This window comes from Sparus aurata, chromosome 13 (genome assembly GCF_900880675.1).
Source record: "Sparus aurata chromosome 13, fSpaAur1.1, whole genome shotgun sequence".
NCBI classification, from domain to species: Eukaryota; Metazoa; Chordata; class Actinopteri; order Spariformes; family Sparidae; genus Sparus; species Sparus aurata.
In genome coordinates, this window is record NC_044199.1 from 1,969,713 (window position 1) to 1,987,015 (window position 17,303).

At 41.5% G+C, this 17,303-nt stretch overlaps 1 protein-coding gene across 3 annotated transcripts; it reads right to left on the minus strand.

Moving 5' to 3' along the window:
• Positions 1-11,202: 11,202 nt before the first annotated feature.
• On the minus strand, positions 11,203-17,123 carry plac8l1 (PLAC8 like 1). 3 transcript variants are annotated; one of them, XR_003986330.1, is made up of 8 exons: positions 17,076-17,098; positions 15,769-15,804; positions 15,546-15,639; positions 15,191-15,391; positions 14,400-14,632; positions 14,079-14,215; positions 13,257-13,461; positions 11,203-11,701 (listed from the first exon to the last, which is right to left on the minus strand). XR_003986330.1 is itself a non-coding variant. In XM_030437110.1 (7 exons), exons 4-7 carry the CDS (start codon positions 15,214-15,216, stop codon positions 13,330-13,332), a joined length of 528 nt encoding a protein of 175 aa, XP_030292970.1. In that variant the 5' UTR covers positions 15,217-15,391; positions 15,546-15,639; positions 15,769-15,804; positions 17,076-17,097; the 3' UTR covers positions 11,554-13,329. The 3 variants fall into 3 exon arrangements, 2 of the variants coding, with proteins under 2 accessions (XP_030292970.1, XP_030292971.1); XM_030437110.1 differs by having other exon boundaries at positions 11,554-13,461; positions 17,076-17,097; XM_030437111.1 differs by lacking the exon at positions 15,546-15,639 and having other exon boundaries at positions 11,554-13,461; positions 17,076-17,123.
• Positions 17,124-17,303: the final 180 nt, after the last annotated feature.

Genomic DNA, 17,303 nt, shown 5'->3' on the forward strand with positions numbered 1-17,303 from the left:
ACACACACCTGTCACAGAAGAGGAGCTTCTGACATTTAGTTTGTTGTTTAAAGTCTTTGAATTAAGCCATGGTCCATCTGTCAGTGTGTGTGTGTGTGTGTGTGTGTGTGTGTGTGTGTGTGTGTGTGTGTATGTGTGTGTGTGTGTGTGTGTGTCTGTGTGTGTGTGTGTGTGTGTGTGTCTTAATGAGCTCCACAGAGCTACATGTTGTTTTGATGTTTTATTCTATTGTTTATTCAATTGAAATCTAGCGCATTTGGCACCAAACACATTTCTTCTCTTTTGTACTTCCTCTGCGTGTGTGTGAGTCTGTCTGCATCTGCATATCTGTGTGTGTGTGTGTGTGTGTGTGTGTGTGTGTGCGCGCGTGTGTGTGTGTGTGTGTATATATATAAACACAGGCATAGGCGCTATCTTTGTTGCTAATTAATTTTTGGGATGTCGAGGACGTGGAAGCTGATCGACTAATGTTCCAGTTATTGTCCCAGAGGAAATTCAAATCAACAAACAAGGACCTTATTGTGAAAAAACAGCCTGCAGCTTGATCTCTTGGTAATTCTTGGAAAATCCTTGAAAATTTGACTGGAAAAATCCACATCAGCAAATATAAAGTAATGCTTGAAAAGGCTGCTTGACTGTCAACACTGATGGTAAACAGAATACATGGAAGCATAATCAGAATGTACGTAAATGTGTTTATAATAATAATAATAATAATAATAATAATAATAATAATGCTGCAGGGCTTTCAAATCAGAGTTTTAACCACATTTTGTCAAATGTACAATCATCTTTCTCTGAAAACAAACATTATTGTTAAATATTACAATATCAAAGATTAGTTATACCACATCCAGGGAGAAACGTTGGGTTCAGGGGTTGAATGCTATAGAGAGGCTTTGACATTTTAACATTACATGGAGGACACACTTCAGCCATTAATCACAGTGTGTAGCATGGAAACAGGACTATTAATGGAGCAGTCGACCCATGTGAGCACCCTAATTGGAGTGATGCCTTGCTCTGATTATTGGCCATGATCTAATTATCATGTGCATGTAAACATTGCCATTGTCTAGTTTCATTGCCCTTCATTCATTCTGCATTGCATGCTGGATGTAATTAGATCCTTAAAATTGGCTTGCAATAAAATCCTGTGCCAGATAGAAAAAAATCCCCAAATACAAAGTCAAGCATGAGGGAAATTTAAACAAGAGAACACGTTAAAGGTCCAGTGTGATTTGAGAACGGCTTCTCAGTGTTGGTTTGTCCATTCAGGGCTACTGTAGAACCTGGTGGAGCATCATGATGGACGCACTCCCTCTGTATCTATAACAGGCTCATTCTAAGGTTATGAAAATACTATAATTCATAGTTTTTGGTTGTAACACTAATGAAAACATAATAAAGAATATTATTTTCAATTTCTGCCCCAAATCAAACACACTGTAGCCTTTTAATAAGATGGTGTTTTAAGTCTTTGTGCTAAGCTAAGTAGCTGTTGGCTGCAGCTTTGAATTTAATCAACAAATATATGAGTGGTCACAATCTTCTGAAAGTCTTTTAATGTATTTCCAGACAGTTTCAGCTGTTTGCTTTAAGCAGAGAGCTAAAGCTAGGAGACATCAGCGAAGGCTAGTTTTATCAACAACGTAAGGTGATGTTGCTTCACCAACACACTGTTAAAGTGTTTCTAAAGTGTTCATCAACTAAACTACTTTTAAAACCAAAAAATCAGACCTGTCTTTGTTAACTGTTATTCAGTTCTGATTCTGTAAATCAGAACTGTGTTTGTTGACTGTTATTCTCGAGAGTATAGCAATGCAAAATCCAGCTCTTCTCATTGGTCGAGGTACCGTTGCTTGCAAGAAGATACCGGAAGACAAGAGACTGGGGCAACTGGGAAAACAATCCAGCATGGCTAACTCAGACGATACAGATTCACAGGACACGGCAGACGGTACGCCTTCCACCATGAGCAGTAACGTTACTCCTCCAAGAAAAAAAATAAAAGGCTGCAAAAACACAGACTGGAATGGGAAAAATGGAAAAAGAAAACATGTGGCTGGAAAAAGTGTAGATAATGTCTACAAGGTGCACTGTTTCTGTAGCCCATGGTGGACTGTTTGACGTGAAGCAGCTTCTAGTGGTCGACACATTAAAAACATGAGGGACAACCAGGTGGAAAAAAAAGGTATGTAAAAAAAAAAAAAAAGAATGTTTTTTAAGTCCAATAAATGTCAGTATTTTATGGCCCAAACAATTGTTTAGTGTAATAAACACATACAATTGATAGATGAATACATGAAATAGATCAATAATACATAAAAGTAATATATAGATTAATAATAGATAAAGAATACACACTATACTGTATATATACATATATACAACCTTGCACATGTCAGTTGTAACAGTCCATAGATGGATAGATGTAACGTGCATAATTTATACTGCACAGGCAGCTGAGATACTACACATGAACTATATATATATGTATATATATATATATATATATATATATATATATATATATATATATATATATATATATATATGTATATATATATATATATATATATATGTATATATAGTAAGAAAGTAACAACTTTCTATTTTCTGTTATTTTATACTGTTTTCAGTTAAGCAGGACAGTTCTGTTAAAAATATTTCTTATTTTGCACAAAACAATTAATTGTTGAATAATATTTTTTTTATATGTATTCGTATCACTCAAAAACCTGCATCAAATTAAATTCAGATTCGTGTCAAATAATTGAAAAATCGGGAATCGGCCGGCCCTGCAAACTAGGTGTCCCTTGTTTATTTTTCAGGGGGTTGGATTCCCTAGAGTGGCATCAATTCTCTCATCTATCAGCAAGACAGTGCATAAACAAATTTTCCCAAATGACCTCTCCGGCTGTTCATACTGACTGTCACGTTTTGGATGTGACACACACTGATAAGGTAGCCCCGGCATATTTTGTTGTTTTTGATAGATAGAGCTCATTTACACTCAGACTTGTCACAAACAGATTTGTTTGAACCAGTTATTAACACTATACATCACCAGAACAACCCTATCGCATTCTGATGCGTTCATGTGTGTCGCGGGCTTTTGTAGTGTGGATTCTGATCTGATATAATTACAGCGCCGGCAGTTCGCAGACATGCATGAGTCAGAGGCTTTTATAGTTTAATCATCAGGGTTCTGCAGCTGATGCGATTGTAGTTGGGATGAGAAAACGTCTCTGGACCACATCTGAAGCTGCGACACAAATAGCATTGGAGAAATCAGGGAGGGAGGGAAGGAAGGAGGGAGGGAGCGCGGCCAAGGATGGAGGATGGAGAAGATGAATCTCAAAGACTTTGCATCATTCGCTCTCACACTCACTCTCTTTTCCTCTCTGCACCATTACAACTGCCTTCGCAGAGCACACCTACACATTTTTCCTCACTTACTGAGGCACTGCAGCCTTTTGACTTATAGTAATCACATGCACGCACACACACGCACACACACGCAAACACTTTTGAGGTGTCAGATGAAAGAACACCTACATCAATGGTAGGACTGTGGAAGCGCGTGTGTCGTAGAGATAAAAGCGTTATGCAACAAATGCCAGCCTGTAACAACCCCTCATGTCAGCTGTGAAGCAGCCTAAACACACATTCATACAGTATGTTTAGAAGTCACGTGACATTCAGTTATACCTTCTGTATGGAGAGACATATAGAAGACATACAGTACAGGAAAACTGTCGTGACAGGACTGACAGCTGGAAAATGGCCTGTAGGAGGTTCATCGGCTCAGAGGATGACGACGGCTGACAGCAGATTTATGTATCAGAAAAGTCCAAAACAGACGTCGACATCATGATGCAACCAGAGGATACGTCACTTAATATTAAGTATACAACATATAAGTATTTGTTTCTAATGCAAAACCAAAGGTACATAAGTAGGAGTATTTAACCCTTATATAAACAAAGGTTACATTAAAACTGCAGATACATTACAGGATCGAAGGAGCGGAGCATCATTCTGTCAGAGCTGCATGCCATCTACCCTCCTATGTCACATCAGCCGGGGTGGATAATGAGCAGGCGTAAATCCCCGGAGATGTTCGGTCTTGTTTGCAGTGACAGTTTCTACCACTCTGTGCTGTGCTGTGCAAAAAAAATATATTTTCTGAATCGTGATGAATACTTTTTGGGGGGTTGTAATGGATGTTGTGGGTTCTGTTCCAAGTTTGTAAAATGCATCCAATATGAAAATAAACCCACTAAATCAAACAATGCTTTCATGAGGGTACAGTCACATGATCGGTCAGATTCTGTGGTGGATATTTGGTGCTTGGTGCTTCTTTCCTGTTCTGTTGTACTTGCAGAGCTGCATGGAGGCTGTGTCCCAATTCAGGGTCTGCATCCTTTGGAGGACGGATTTGAAGGCCAATTACATCACAATTACTGTTGCAATCCGAAGGCTCCTCCAAATGCTCCCTCTTTTCCGTCTTTTTGAAGGATGCACCGCTACTATCCTTCACGGCCTCACATATCCCAAGATTCTTTGCATGCCCGAGAAAGAAGAAAGAAAGAAAGAAAATGGTGACATCACGTGGCGTAGATCGTCACTTTCGAAGGCCTGGGCGGTAGAAATCGTGACATAAGGGTAAAACATCTGGTGACGTAACTAGGAAATGCTCCGAAGGCTAGACCGTCCCATTTAACAACGGCTGACACGGCCTTCAAAGGACTCTACAAAGACAGAGATCCTTTGGAGAGACCGCATCCTTTGAAGGATGCAAAGGCTGTGGTAGTACGAGCAGTGGGACCTGGCTGCTGTTAGATTGTTGTTTTGTAAGACTCGGCCTGTGACTCTCTACACCTTTACATGCAATAAATTCAGTCAGTAAATGACCTTATATCGTACTTCCTGCATCATCGTCCGCAGATTTCAGCATTTGTTTACATCAGCTTCAACCGGGTGGCAACAAAAGGTTTCACATCTCTTTGAAAAGAGTGTTTTGATGTCATTTGCTGCTAACTTATTCAAACAGATGCATTCATGAGTAGCAAACAAATACTAAAATAATTCACCTCATTACCATAAAGAATTAGAAATATGTCAAGATCAAAGCTCATATAAACACCATAAAAGCTTTTACATGTTTGTATAATATATTCATAAATAATTCAGATGGACAGAGTTATCGGACATTTTAAGACTTTTATCAGGACTATGTGCTTTATTTCGATTACCACTTTGAAGTCTGTGGCTTAAACATGGATATGGAGCCAGAAAGTGATGAGCTTATCTCAGCATAAACACTGGACTATGTTTGAACCACACACATATAGAATTATAAAAACAAGGAATGATAATGAGTCACTGCCGTGTGTTCCACCCAATAAATATACAGCATATTTAAAGGAGTCGGACCAGCGTTTTCCTGGAGGGCCACTCTCGAGGTCCGTCCACTCGGATTTACATTAAACAAGTCCTCATCGGTGTGTGGGATGTTGGACCAACTTCAGAGGGCGCAAAAGTCTCGGTCTTTGAGGAACGAAGGAGGAGGAAATCTATAAACAGAAATATTTACATCTGGAGAGCGGGGAGGCACGAGGGACACCCGACATCGTGCTGAAGATGTAAATGTGTCCAGTGGAAAAAGGAAGACTCATCAAATCACATTAATTTCTCACGGGTTTAGATTCACACCCCTCCCATCCGTGGATGGATTTCAGAAGCCGACCAGGGAATGACCCGAGGCCCCAGGGGTCAAGCGGATCCTAAAAAGGAAGAGTCTCTGTTTGAAGTGACTGCTAGGATTTCTCATTGCACAGTGAAATGGCAAAATATCCTTCTGGCAAACGGAAGGAATGACCTAAACATTCACTTTGAAGTTGTCTCAAGAAAGAAGCCATCACGACACCTTCAAAGCGAGTGTTTGTCCCCCCGGGTTTTCTGTCGGACGTTTAGGACTAGCGCTCCATATTGACATCATGCAATGTGGGTCCTCCGAGTCTGCAGGGAGAAATCCAAAATATGATCACACAGTTGCAGCAGAAGGAGGCACTTTAAGCATTCCTGCCCATCAATTCATCCATCATTTCATAATCTGCGCTCGCATCGAAATATGCATTTTTGCAGAGAGGAAGGTTCAAAAACCTGTCGGATTGTGAGCATGTGGGTTTCTGTACTGGGACTCCACAGGAGCCCAGAGAAAAGTGCAGAAATGGTGGAAAATTACACCTCTGCAAGAAGAGCAAGAAATGTATAAACTGGCATCCTGGCACAACTGTGAGTGTTAAAAGGCTCCACACAGGGAGGGTGAGAATAAATTGAGGAAAACATCTGACTTCTTTGCAGCGTTCAAACAACACTGAGTGAGATTCTTGACATTCAACAGAGGCGTCTCTGTTTCAGCACCCTGAAAAATGCAGGTGTGGTTTTCTTATGTGCTGTTGTGCTCGGAGGCTTTGGGAGTCCAAGCCAAGATCTGTTTTTTCCAATTCCAGTTTTTAAAATGTGTCCAATTTCGATGAGCAGCAGTTTGAGAGTGAAATCTGCATGGATAGTATGAAATGATTAGTTTTTCTTTATCTTTGGTGCTGATCGTCCTCCTTTCTTTGACTGTGTCTGTGTATTTTAAAATCCTGTCTTCCTCAGGAGAACGACTCAGAGGTCTTAAGTGACAGCAGCTTATTATGAGTTTGTTGTTAGGCGGCGGGCTCTAGCAGCTAGTAATTATTACAGCTGCGAAGGAGGAAGTGATGAGAAGACGGATAAATGAATGAAAAGTCTGTATAGGGTTCAGGGAGGAGGTCGAGGATGGACGTTTGGTTTAAAGAAGCGCAGGACTTTAGTTCAGGACACTGATGTTCATGTCCAGTGTGACACCAGAAGTCAACAGTGAGTTGTCTGAACTTGCTAACGTTACACAACACAGCGTCAGTGATGTGCACAAGGGGGGGGCAGTGGCCCTCCCTCGTGGCCCAATTGTTGAAAAACGCGCGCTAAAGTGCCCTCCTGAGAGCCAAAACGCGCACTAAAGTGCCCTCCTGAGAGCCAAAAAAGCATGCCAAAGTGCCCTCTTGGTTGGCAAAACACACTAAACTGCCCCCTTGGCTGGTTAAAACATGATAAAGTGCCCTCTTGGGAGCCAAAACACGCGCTAAAGTGCCCTCTTGGGAGCCAAAACACGCGCTAAAGTGCCCTCTTGGGAGCCAAAACGTGCACTAAAGCGCCCTCTTGGGAGCCAAAACGCTCGCTAAAGTGCCCTTCTTTTTCGCCCCTGCCCTTCAAAAAGTCTGTGCACACCACTGCACAGCGTAAATACATTTGTAATGGAAGCTACAGAAGTTTCCCTAAACCTTACTGAGAGGGTTTTTTGCCTAAACCTAACCAAGAAGTATTGGTGCCTGAACTTTCCCGGTCTTTTGTTGCCCCTGTCCCAACTCCAATCGATCAGAATAAGCATATATTTCTAAAAAAAACAATAAAGCTGATGAGGTAAAACCTGCAGTAGATTATCTTTCCACTGTTTTCAGATGACTATGTTTCAAAAGGGATTTGCAAATTATCACATTTTGGTTTTATAAAGGTTTTAATCATTGTCCCAACTTTTTGGAAATCTTTTTGTCAAAGTAAAACATTATATATATGTCATGAAAAATAGATGAACCAATCATGAGCTGATTTAATGTTTTCACATTAATAATTTTGCAGAAATCCAACCATATAATTCAGTATGATCCATGACCGAATTGTAAACACAGCCCATATTTGTTTATTTTGATTAATGCTGGAGGGAAAACGGGCATCTGCTCTGTTTTCTAGTCCTGGCAGCAGCGGCGGCGGCTGAATGATGACCTCGAAGGACACACAGCTTAGATGGTGAAAGAAAAAGATCCTCCCTTTTCTTGTCATCCGAGGAATTTAAGGATAAATTCTTTAGCAGACAGTAATAAAGTCCTGCCGAGGAACAAAAACTACAAAAGCTGACAAGTGTCTGGTATTATAATCCCTGTGTGTGACAGGAGGAGAAATTCATTGTAGGAATGATTTCACTTGAAAAAACCTGCTTAGTCTGAGGAGCGGAGCGCTGCCAACAGATTCCAGGCTTCCATCATCAAACACACAAACACACACAAACACACAACCCCCCAAAATAAGACAACTGCACTCAGTAGCAGAGCACACAGACTGCTGTACAAACTGCCAAAGCCTCTAGCTGCAGGCGAACCCCCCTCCTGCCTCCAATGATGATGATGCGTGTGAGAGAAAGACAGGATGACAAACAAGGAGAGACACAGGGAGGGCAAGGACGAAAGGAAAGAGTATCAGAGGGAAAGTGATATGAAGAGAGAGTGTGAGGAAGTGTGTGCGTTATGTAAACCCCAGGTGGTGCTTGTTGTCCTGGATAGAAGTATCACCGGGGGGACGACTGCTCCAGCTTAGCAGGTTTCGCCACACATCTCCCTTTTTTCTTTTTTTTACAAACACACACCAGCATGAGTAAGAGAGAGAGAGAGAGAGAGAGAGAGGAAGAAGAAGGGAAATAAACAAAAGAGGGCAATGCAGGAAAGGTGAAGTGGGGAGAGGGAGGATGAAGAGGACAATCGAGTGGAAACACTTTAGGGAGGCAGAGGTGCACATCTGCCGGATGGAAAGACGGAGAAGGGAAAGAGGAAGGAAAGAGAGATGTGAAACGAATAACAAACGCGTTTCAGAAACGTCTGCAGGTAGTTTGGGGACGCTGGAACGTCTCGCTCATTGTTATTCAGGTATGATCTATTTTTCTCAGTTTTGTATCTCATCTGTTTACTGTTTTCTTCTCTGTGCTCACGACAAGCACCGTCACAGGAAGAGCCTTTCTAGATACATGTATAGTATCACACACACACAACCACCCACACACACACACACACACACACCTCCCTCCCTGTTGTCGATAACAGCCTGCTCGCTACACCTGATGCATCTGCGGGGAAAGTCGTCATCGTGCTGAAGCAGCAGGAAAGAACATCAGCAGAGACGTTTTATGGCCCCTGTCCGACTGCTGACTTAGGACGGGCTTCACTGTTCCAGATCCTGACCTCTACTGCTCCCGCTGTGGAAATCCCAACTCTGACCCCAGATCAGCACTTAAGACTGATTTCACTCCACAGAGCAGCTGTGGGAATAAGCAACCGACAGCAGGGGAGGAGGGGGGCCGAGCTGGGGCAACACTGCCCCCTAATGGTTCAGGCGTGGAGGTGTGTCTGGTAGAGATGACGTAAGGCCGGCTGTGTGTGAGTGTGTGTGGCACCATGATGTACAAAGTGGATGAGTTTGCCGTTTTTAACCAAAAGCACAGGCAGGGGTTGTAGTATTATTCATATTTTGATATTCGTTCATCAGTTAATCACACACCTGAGGAAATTAAAGGATCAGTTCACTCAAAATTAAGAGAAATTTGAGTAAATTGACCATTTAAAACAAGAAATGTGGTTTAATGTTTTTGGATGGCGGGCTGTCCGTGACCATCTTTGTTTCGACATCGTTGGCGCAATTTGGACCTTGTTGGCCGATCTAGCACGAAGACCTGGCAGCGGGTCTTCAGTGGGAGACTCACTCTGATTGGCTTTTCGGCTAATCAATCAGTGAACTAGTAAAGAAACAGAAAGGGACGCTGCAGTATCCATGATTAAGCACACTTCCTTCTTCACCTGTCTCTTTTCACCAGTGCTATTTGTAACTTTTTATCAGACATATTCTCAATTAGAAGCAGTTATATTAGCGGGAGTGGTGTCAACAAAATACAGATTTATCATATTAACATGAGACGATGAAACACCGTGTCTGGCAGCTCCTTACAATATGTAAGTAAGATGTAAAAAAAAGTCTGTAAATATAGATACAAAGTCTAAAACACTATGTACATTTTTAGGGTGTATTTGGTTTGCAAAGCAAATGGGTTTCCAATTTGCCAGCCAAATGCGGAGCTATTGATGCTGAAGCAATAACATTTGGTCATTGCACAGGGAGGGAAAGATGTTACCACAGTGCCTGAAGGCAGCTCTGCTCCAGGCAGATCCAGCTCGCTAACAACTCCCAGCAGACAGAGACGAGCGGAGCTGCCGGAAGATTTATCCATCCACGGCTGCTCAGGAAACACTGGAGCCTAATGCAGACATAAGTCAGAAATCGCTGACCTCATTACCACCAGGGCAAGATGGAATTTATGCTATAGCTGTCAGGAAACTTTTTTTTTATTTCAACACACAAGCAAAGGCGGAAATAAGACACACACACACACACACACACACGATAGAAAAGCAGCTGAACTTTAAATCTAGTCACAACTAGGGGACCTCACAGGGACGGAAGCTCCGGTAGATATTACTATTTTAGTTTAGTTTTTACTGATGATTCTCACACAAACACTTTAAACCTGAATGATATAAAAAAAAAAGAGAAATACTGGTTTAGGAGTTACTTTTTTAGTAGTTCATCCATTATCCAAGTTTCATCTAAAGTAAACTGAGGTAAGTTCACTCTGTAGTCGTCTTAATAAAGTCCATTTCGCCCACTTCTCTTCCAGCTGTGTGTATTCTAATCAGAGATGATGAATCACGTAGAATTTCTTTACAATCTCTATCCATTGTCCACTTTGCCCAATTTCCTTGTGATTAGCGCTTTCTTACTGGGTAGTTTTACTGATTACCATGATTAACTTCAGTGCCAGTGTAATATACTAATGTAATATACAAAAATGTAAACAAACCACTTAGAAATGTCTGCGGCAGGAGCTGATAAATACCTGTGACTTCTGCAGAGTGGTAGTCACAGGAAGTGTTGCTGCAGCCGGACTGGCGATGTGAGACCACATGCAGAGTGATTCGACGTGGGGATGAATGTATGAATGATTGTACCAGTTTTTTTTCTTCTCCAGGTGTTAGTGGGTTTGTTGTCCAGCGTGAAATTGGTACAAAGCTAGCAATTATAGGCATGCACACCATGTGTGAACGGATGGTTGCAAGGAAATCATCTGGTATAATTAGACCTCCGTGACGAATATGGTTCACCTTTGCCTTAGTCAGTCATTCTGATACTTCACCAGCCTTTGAATAAGGAGAAGGACTTCTGATACACTCAGAACAAACACCAGATTAATCACATGTGAGGAAAATGTGCATTTGTGAAGAATTGCAATGATTTGAATTAATTTTTTTTATTCAGAAGATGAACTCCTATAAATGTGCAGTGTACTGTGTGTAAAATATGACGGGATTTTATTATTCACATCACTCTCCTTCACCAAATCCATTTTCTCTCTTTTGCCCGTTTGCGTTGGAGCAGCTGCCAGGTGGGGGACCACATCGGTAAGAGTTAACAAATTACATATTTGCCCTTTGAGGACCCATCTGCTTTGTGTGTGAATAACATTTTCCATATCCGTTCTCGCTGGTTGGCATTTCGGGTTCAGGGAACCACGGCAATCAGGATCGGTTTAATAATATGATTGAATGCCTGAGGTGAATCAAGGAACAGAGGCATAAAAGAATATCAGAAATATGGAAATAGGTTTTATTATCATCAGGCTGTACTTGAACTGTTGACTGTGATCGGCTCTGCACTGTGGCCGGTTTGCCGGGTAATCAGACAAGTGGTTCTGCATACTGAACGGACCGGCACGCTCGTTTCATCCCACAGCCTGGAATAAATAAAACAACTCTCCAAAGCATTGATGCTTAATTAAGAAACAGAATGACTGCTGAGATCAAACTGAACTGACTAAGCTTTTCAGAGCTTTTCATGGCTACACTTGGATTAAGTTTGAAATGTGATCTCGAAAACGAGATTTGTTTGGTCTTATTTAGAGAGATTGTATTTAATGTTGGGTCCTCATCACACAGTTTGTGCTCAAAGGTCTGCAGAAGGCTTTGTGTTTCATCAGTCCATCGTCCCTTCATGTTTAAGAGGGACTGAACATAATTACGTCTCTGGTGACCTTCGGCATTCCAGACAAAATGAAAGTGTTGGTTCACCCAAATCTCTTTTCTCTCCTCCAAATGTAGAAACTGTACCCATGAACTGTACACTGATCTTTATGAGGAGATGGTGGGTCAACAGTATATGCCACATTGAAGTGGTATATATCATCTGAAAGCTGGTAACCTTAAGATATATTTTAGGTGTCAAGTTTTTAAGTGTGAGGTTTAAGTGTGTAAGAGCCGAGAACATTATGATGGAAGAATATGATGGCCTTTCCCGTGCTCATTATGTCTCGTAAGTCTTTGCAGCATTTGTTACACAGACATGGTGCAAACTTTAACCATTTCTAACCATTCAAAAATTCATCAAAATGGTCAAAAATACCTCATTAAGACACCAAGACCTTGATGAACACCATAGAAAATCTAATGGTATGGCTTATTGAATCCACAACAGCTTAGCTTTTCAGTCATTATCTATTTTTAAGCAATTCTGGCAGGTTATGGACTCCAGAAGAATTTTCCCTCACCGAAGTTTAGCCGTAATTAGCCAAACATCATGTAGCTCCCTCACCAACAAGCTAGCATGACGTGGTCGCCTCAGGTTGTCACATAAAAAAACTACCTTCATTTTATCTTAAAAAATTATGATGACACAGCCTATTAAAGCCGGAAATGTTAGCTGAGATTATCACGTGTTTGTATTACATTTGGTTAATGACTTTGATTATGGTTTTATCCTGATTAAGATCACCGAAAAGAACACTTGCATGACAGTTACAGCAGGTTGAAGATGCTCATAATGAGAGAAAGTCGGCTGTGTTTTCTTAAAGTTTCCACTGTCTGACTGAGAGCTGTGCCAGATGTTTGGTGCTGTCTGCCGACACTGACAGCTACTGAACCCAAACATTTGCTTGCGTCTTGCCATCTGCTTTTCACCCAACTCAAAATGTAGTTTGAGTTCTTCCTTTGCAACAGAGGCAGAATGTTTCATTACAATGTTTATTTGTAATATTTTTTCAAACGGGGGTCCAACAGTGGATTAAAAGTGGGTTTCAGTTACAATCTAACCGCCTTCAAGGCAATTTAAGCTCTACACTCCAGTCCAGACCTTACAGCTCTGATTCTTCTTCCTGTTTATGCTATTAATCAGAGTTTGTCCTTCCCAGTCTTTGAATGTTGCAGGTTAGCCTTGATTTATTGGCTGAGGCATCCTCAGGGGCATTTAAAAGTAAGTTCAAACCTCATAGTATTGATTCTTCGTGTTGTTCATACCAGAAATCTGCAGAGCTCCGCAGCCTCTGTTGCATTGTAAAAGGACAGAACTCATTCACTGTCTGGAGTTTCTTCAGGAGCATTCGAGGGCAGTGGACACGTGATACGTCTGAGTCTTCATCCTCAGCTTCATCTCCCTGATCATCTGACACACAGCCAGAGGGTAACAGCAGTACACTGTGGTCCAGTCTTCACACACACTTCCCTGTGGATAAGCATAAGACAGGCGCACACACGCACACACACACACACACACATGCAAACAAATATAGAAGCAGCACGTGTGCAGACACAACAATGCAGCAGGAACATGTGGAGAACTGTGAGGTGCAGTGGATGAAAACGACAGAAACACATAAACAAAGAAATCCACTTTCACTCTGAATTGTTGGCAGTGATTTGGTCCAGCAAGCAGATTCGCAGACGTGTATGACGTGTTCTGGTGGTTTGAGTGAATAATGGAGGATGAAGGTGAGATTGTTGAACTGTTTGGCCAAGATACATTGTTTGGTTGGTTGATAATCCGAGCTGTACGAAGAATTCAGAAAAAAGGCTTCAGTATTGACCTGTGCTTGTTACCAATTGAAGAAAACTGGAGCAACAAATTTGACCATGTTTCTGAGTCGATTACATTCCTTACAGCTGCTGGTTTTCCCTTTTTCTGTGGAGTCGAAACACTTGCAAAAGAAATCACGTCCAGTTTATTTTCTATTTCTAAAGGCGCATTACTATTATGTAAATCTGCCTGCTGGTGCGTTCAAGGACGCTCTAACAAGCAGCACCAAACATGACTTCCTATTGACAGTGAATACGCACACTCACCCGTATCTTGTACCGCTCCCTGATTCCAACTCGCATGGCAAAAGTGGAACCTGGAAGAAGAGGCATGCACAGACACTCGCCATACTGGTGAGACAAACTCAGGTCCAAACAGCAGGGAACCAGAGCCCCGAGAAAACCTGCAAGCACAGACACAGACACAGAAAATCAGATGTAGGTATTACATTAATCTCTCAGATGTGAGACTAAATTAAGAATAAATTATTTGTTGGCTCTTACATAAAACTAATTTAGTAGAAAGATAAAGAGAGTGATAAAGATGTGATTGTGTGTGTTTATGAGAATCCAGTGTTTTCATGTTACATGTAGTCTTGTCTCTGCAGACGTCAAACAGGCCGGTGCTCCAGTCTCCTCCCGTCTGCGTGATGGTGGTGATGGTTGTCGTGGTGATGCCGAGGCCGGGCTGTGTGAGTATCGGCTCTGTCACCGCGGGGACATCGTCTGACCTCCGGTTGCCCTGACTTCCTGCGGTGAAGCCCGCCACTTCCTCCTCTGAAGACACCGACGCTGAGGCTTCAGTGACTGACAGCTCGGGTCTGAAATTTGATTTTTTTAATGAATCTGTTTTTTCTTTATATAGACGGCAGATAAATTCGCTGTGGCTTGTCATGCCAACGTGTCACTTATACTTAACTGCTGGATTAGCATTAAAAGAGTCTCAAATTAGCAAATTAGCCCGTATTTTCCTTTCCTGTAAGCAAGAATGTAATTAATTTCATTCATTCAGCTAATTTAATTTTCCTAAAGCAGAATGGTTTGTACTCAGCTGGCCTTCTTTAGGAAATTTTAGGAGCAAGCCACCACATGTACACTATTCTCCTAATATTATCCTTCCATCCTTCTCAATTTATTCCTGCATTCAACAGCTTTAAGCCCTCAGCAACACTTTAATCACCGCAAATTGCAGAAATACATTTAAAATTTAGAAGAAGGGAGTGTGAAAGCAGGAGCTGCAGCAACAATAGTTTATGGAAATGTTCCTGTTTAATTTGTATTATCATAGAGACATAAAAGAAGAAAAAGATTAAGAGGAAACACAGCAGCGGGAAAGAGCTGAGCAAGATAAGTGAGCTGTTTGCTGCAATTCCACTTACTGGTGTGTGACTGTCATCTGCTCCATGACTAGAAGCTACTGGCATCCAGAGAGGGGTGAGGTGAGGAGGCAAAGAGGAGAGGGTGAGCAGGGAGTCAGCAGAAATGAGGAGACGGAGGAGGGGGCGGTGGAGTGACACGTCCCCGGCGAGAGGGTGTGTGTCGGAGCAGATAAACCAGCAGTCGGATGGCTCGGCCAGAAGCTGTGTGACAGAGATAAGTCTTGTAGTTGTCTTCCGTGTCAGACTCTACTGTGCCCCCCCGCTAATACAGCAAATGCAGCGGGGGCAGATACGCATCAGGGTGCATGAACATGAATGTCTGGTGTAGAATAATCAGATATGAAAGCATGCATACACTTAACACAAACACCAGCAGGTCGGAAAAGGCTGAAATCCTGGTATTTATTTACACGATTACTTGTAGAGTAGAACAGAGATACACGGCACACCTAAAATATTCACACAGGTATGACAATTTAAGTAAAGACAATTTAGTTTCCTTTCCCTCAAACACAATAAATCATTTTAAACAGCATGTTTGACATTCAAGACATTTTTTTATAGGGGGACACACTTACCCTTCAGGCTGAAGCACAGACTCACACAGTGAAGAGCTGGGAAATGAAACAGGCATTTTATAACCAAATAGATACCTGTGGTTCAAGTTCAGAGGGTGTCATCTGCATTCATGCATTTCCTGTTCTCTGACATTGACATTTTAAATTGAGACTGATGTGTTGTGTGTGTGTGTGTGTGTGTGTGTGTCTGGATTGGTCGAGAGAAAGACAGAAGTGAGGGAGGCTTTACGTGGTGGAAGACCACGTAGTGAAACTATACGAGGTTTGGAGGGTTTTACAGTTCTCACACATGCACACTGGATCTAAACATAAAGTCTCGAGGTGATGTAGTACCCGCTTCTCTTTAGGGAACAGAATGACACTCATTCAACCAAACATATTCTCAGTTTTACATCACGGTGACATTATGTATAATCTCTCTCACCATGAGCTATACAGGCACATCGGTCGGTCTTTTATTGAAGGAATGGAAACGACATTGCCTCCTTTTTATTTATAAGGCATTCCTAGCCAAGCTACTCTACCCCCACACTTCTCTTTTAATACTTAAATCCACCTGTCATCACCTAACCCTCGCTCCCAAGAAATTCTCTCCCTTGAAGTCCCTCTGATAAATACTGAGCCTGGTAAATTAGCTTTAAGTTTCTTTGCATCAGAGATATAGAACTAGAAATTACAATAGAATAGAATAGAATTAGCCAGATATGTGTCATTGGATCATTTTAATTGTATACTGGATGAAATGAAATGTTGTTCAGGTTATTCACAAACATGTCTGTTATTTATTGTTTTTATTTCTATATTATATAACTCATTATTGTATTCATTCTAGTTGTTATCACAGAACGTAGAATCAAAAACCATCCAGTTGTATGGGAGGGATTTTACTTTGAATGATGGCAGTCATTTCACTAATAGTTTTCCCTAATGGAGTAATTTTCCTAATGTCTTTAATGAGAAACATTAGCAGAAGCACAACCAAACCCCTGGAACACAAGAGCCAACTGCTAGCTCTCTGGTCCCAAACCATTATGTGCTGCAGTATCAAAATATTGCTTAAAATGTCAAAAGCATCCATTTATAATTTTAAATGTAGTATGACCCACCATCTTTAGACACAGGTAACATTAGCATTAGGTAGCGTGCAATTTATGCTTAAAACAAACCAAAACTGACACGTGAGGCCTCACAGATTAACCGATTTACAAGTTGAGCTTTTCTAATGTACCTAGTCAGGTTTACAATTATCAGCTTTTACCTTTAAAGTCGGTTAAAAGAAACTACCTTCATGAGAAAATGATGCTCACCTGCCCTGAGCTAGCTATCGCTGAACTATTTCCTGCCTGGGAACGGTTGCCAGGCAACCAGCTGAGAAACCCAGAAGTTAGCAACAGCGCGAAAAAGGGTGGCGTTTAATTTTTTGCTTCGACATTTGCCACTTGCTAAACAAACAAGAAACGTTAAGTGAGTACAAGAAGTGAGTTTTATTTGTTAATTTGTTGCCTTTGAGCACAGCCAGGCTGCCTGATTCCAAT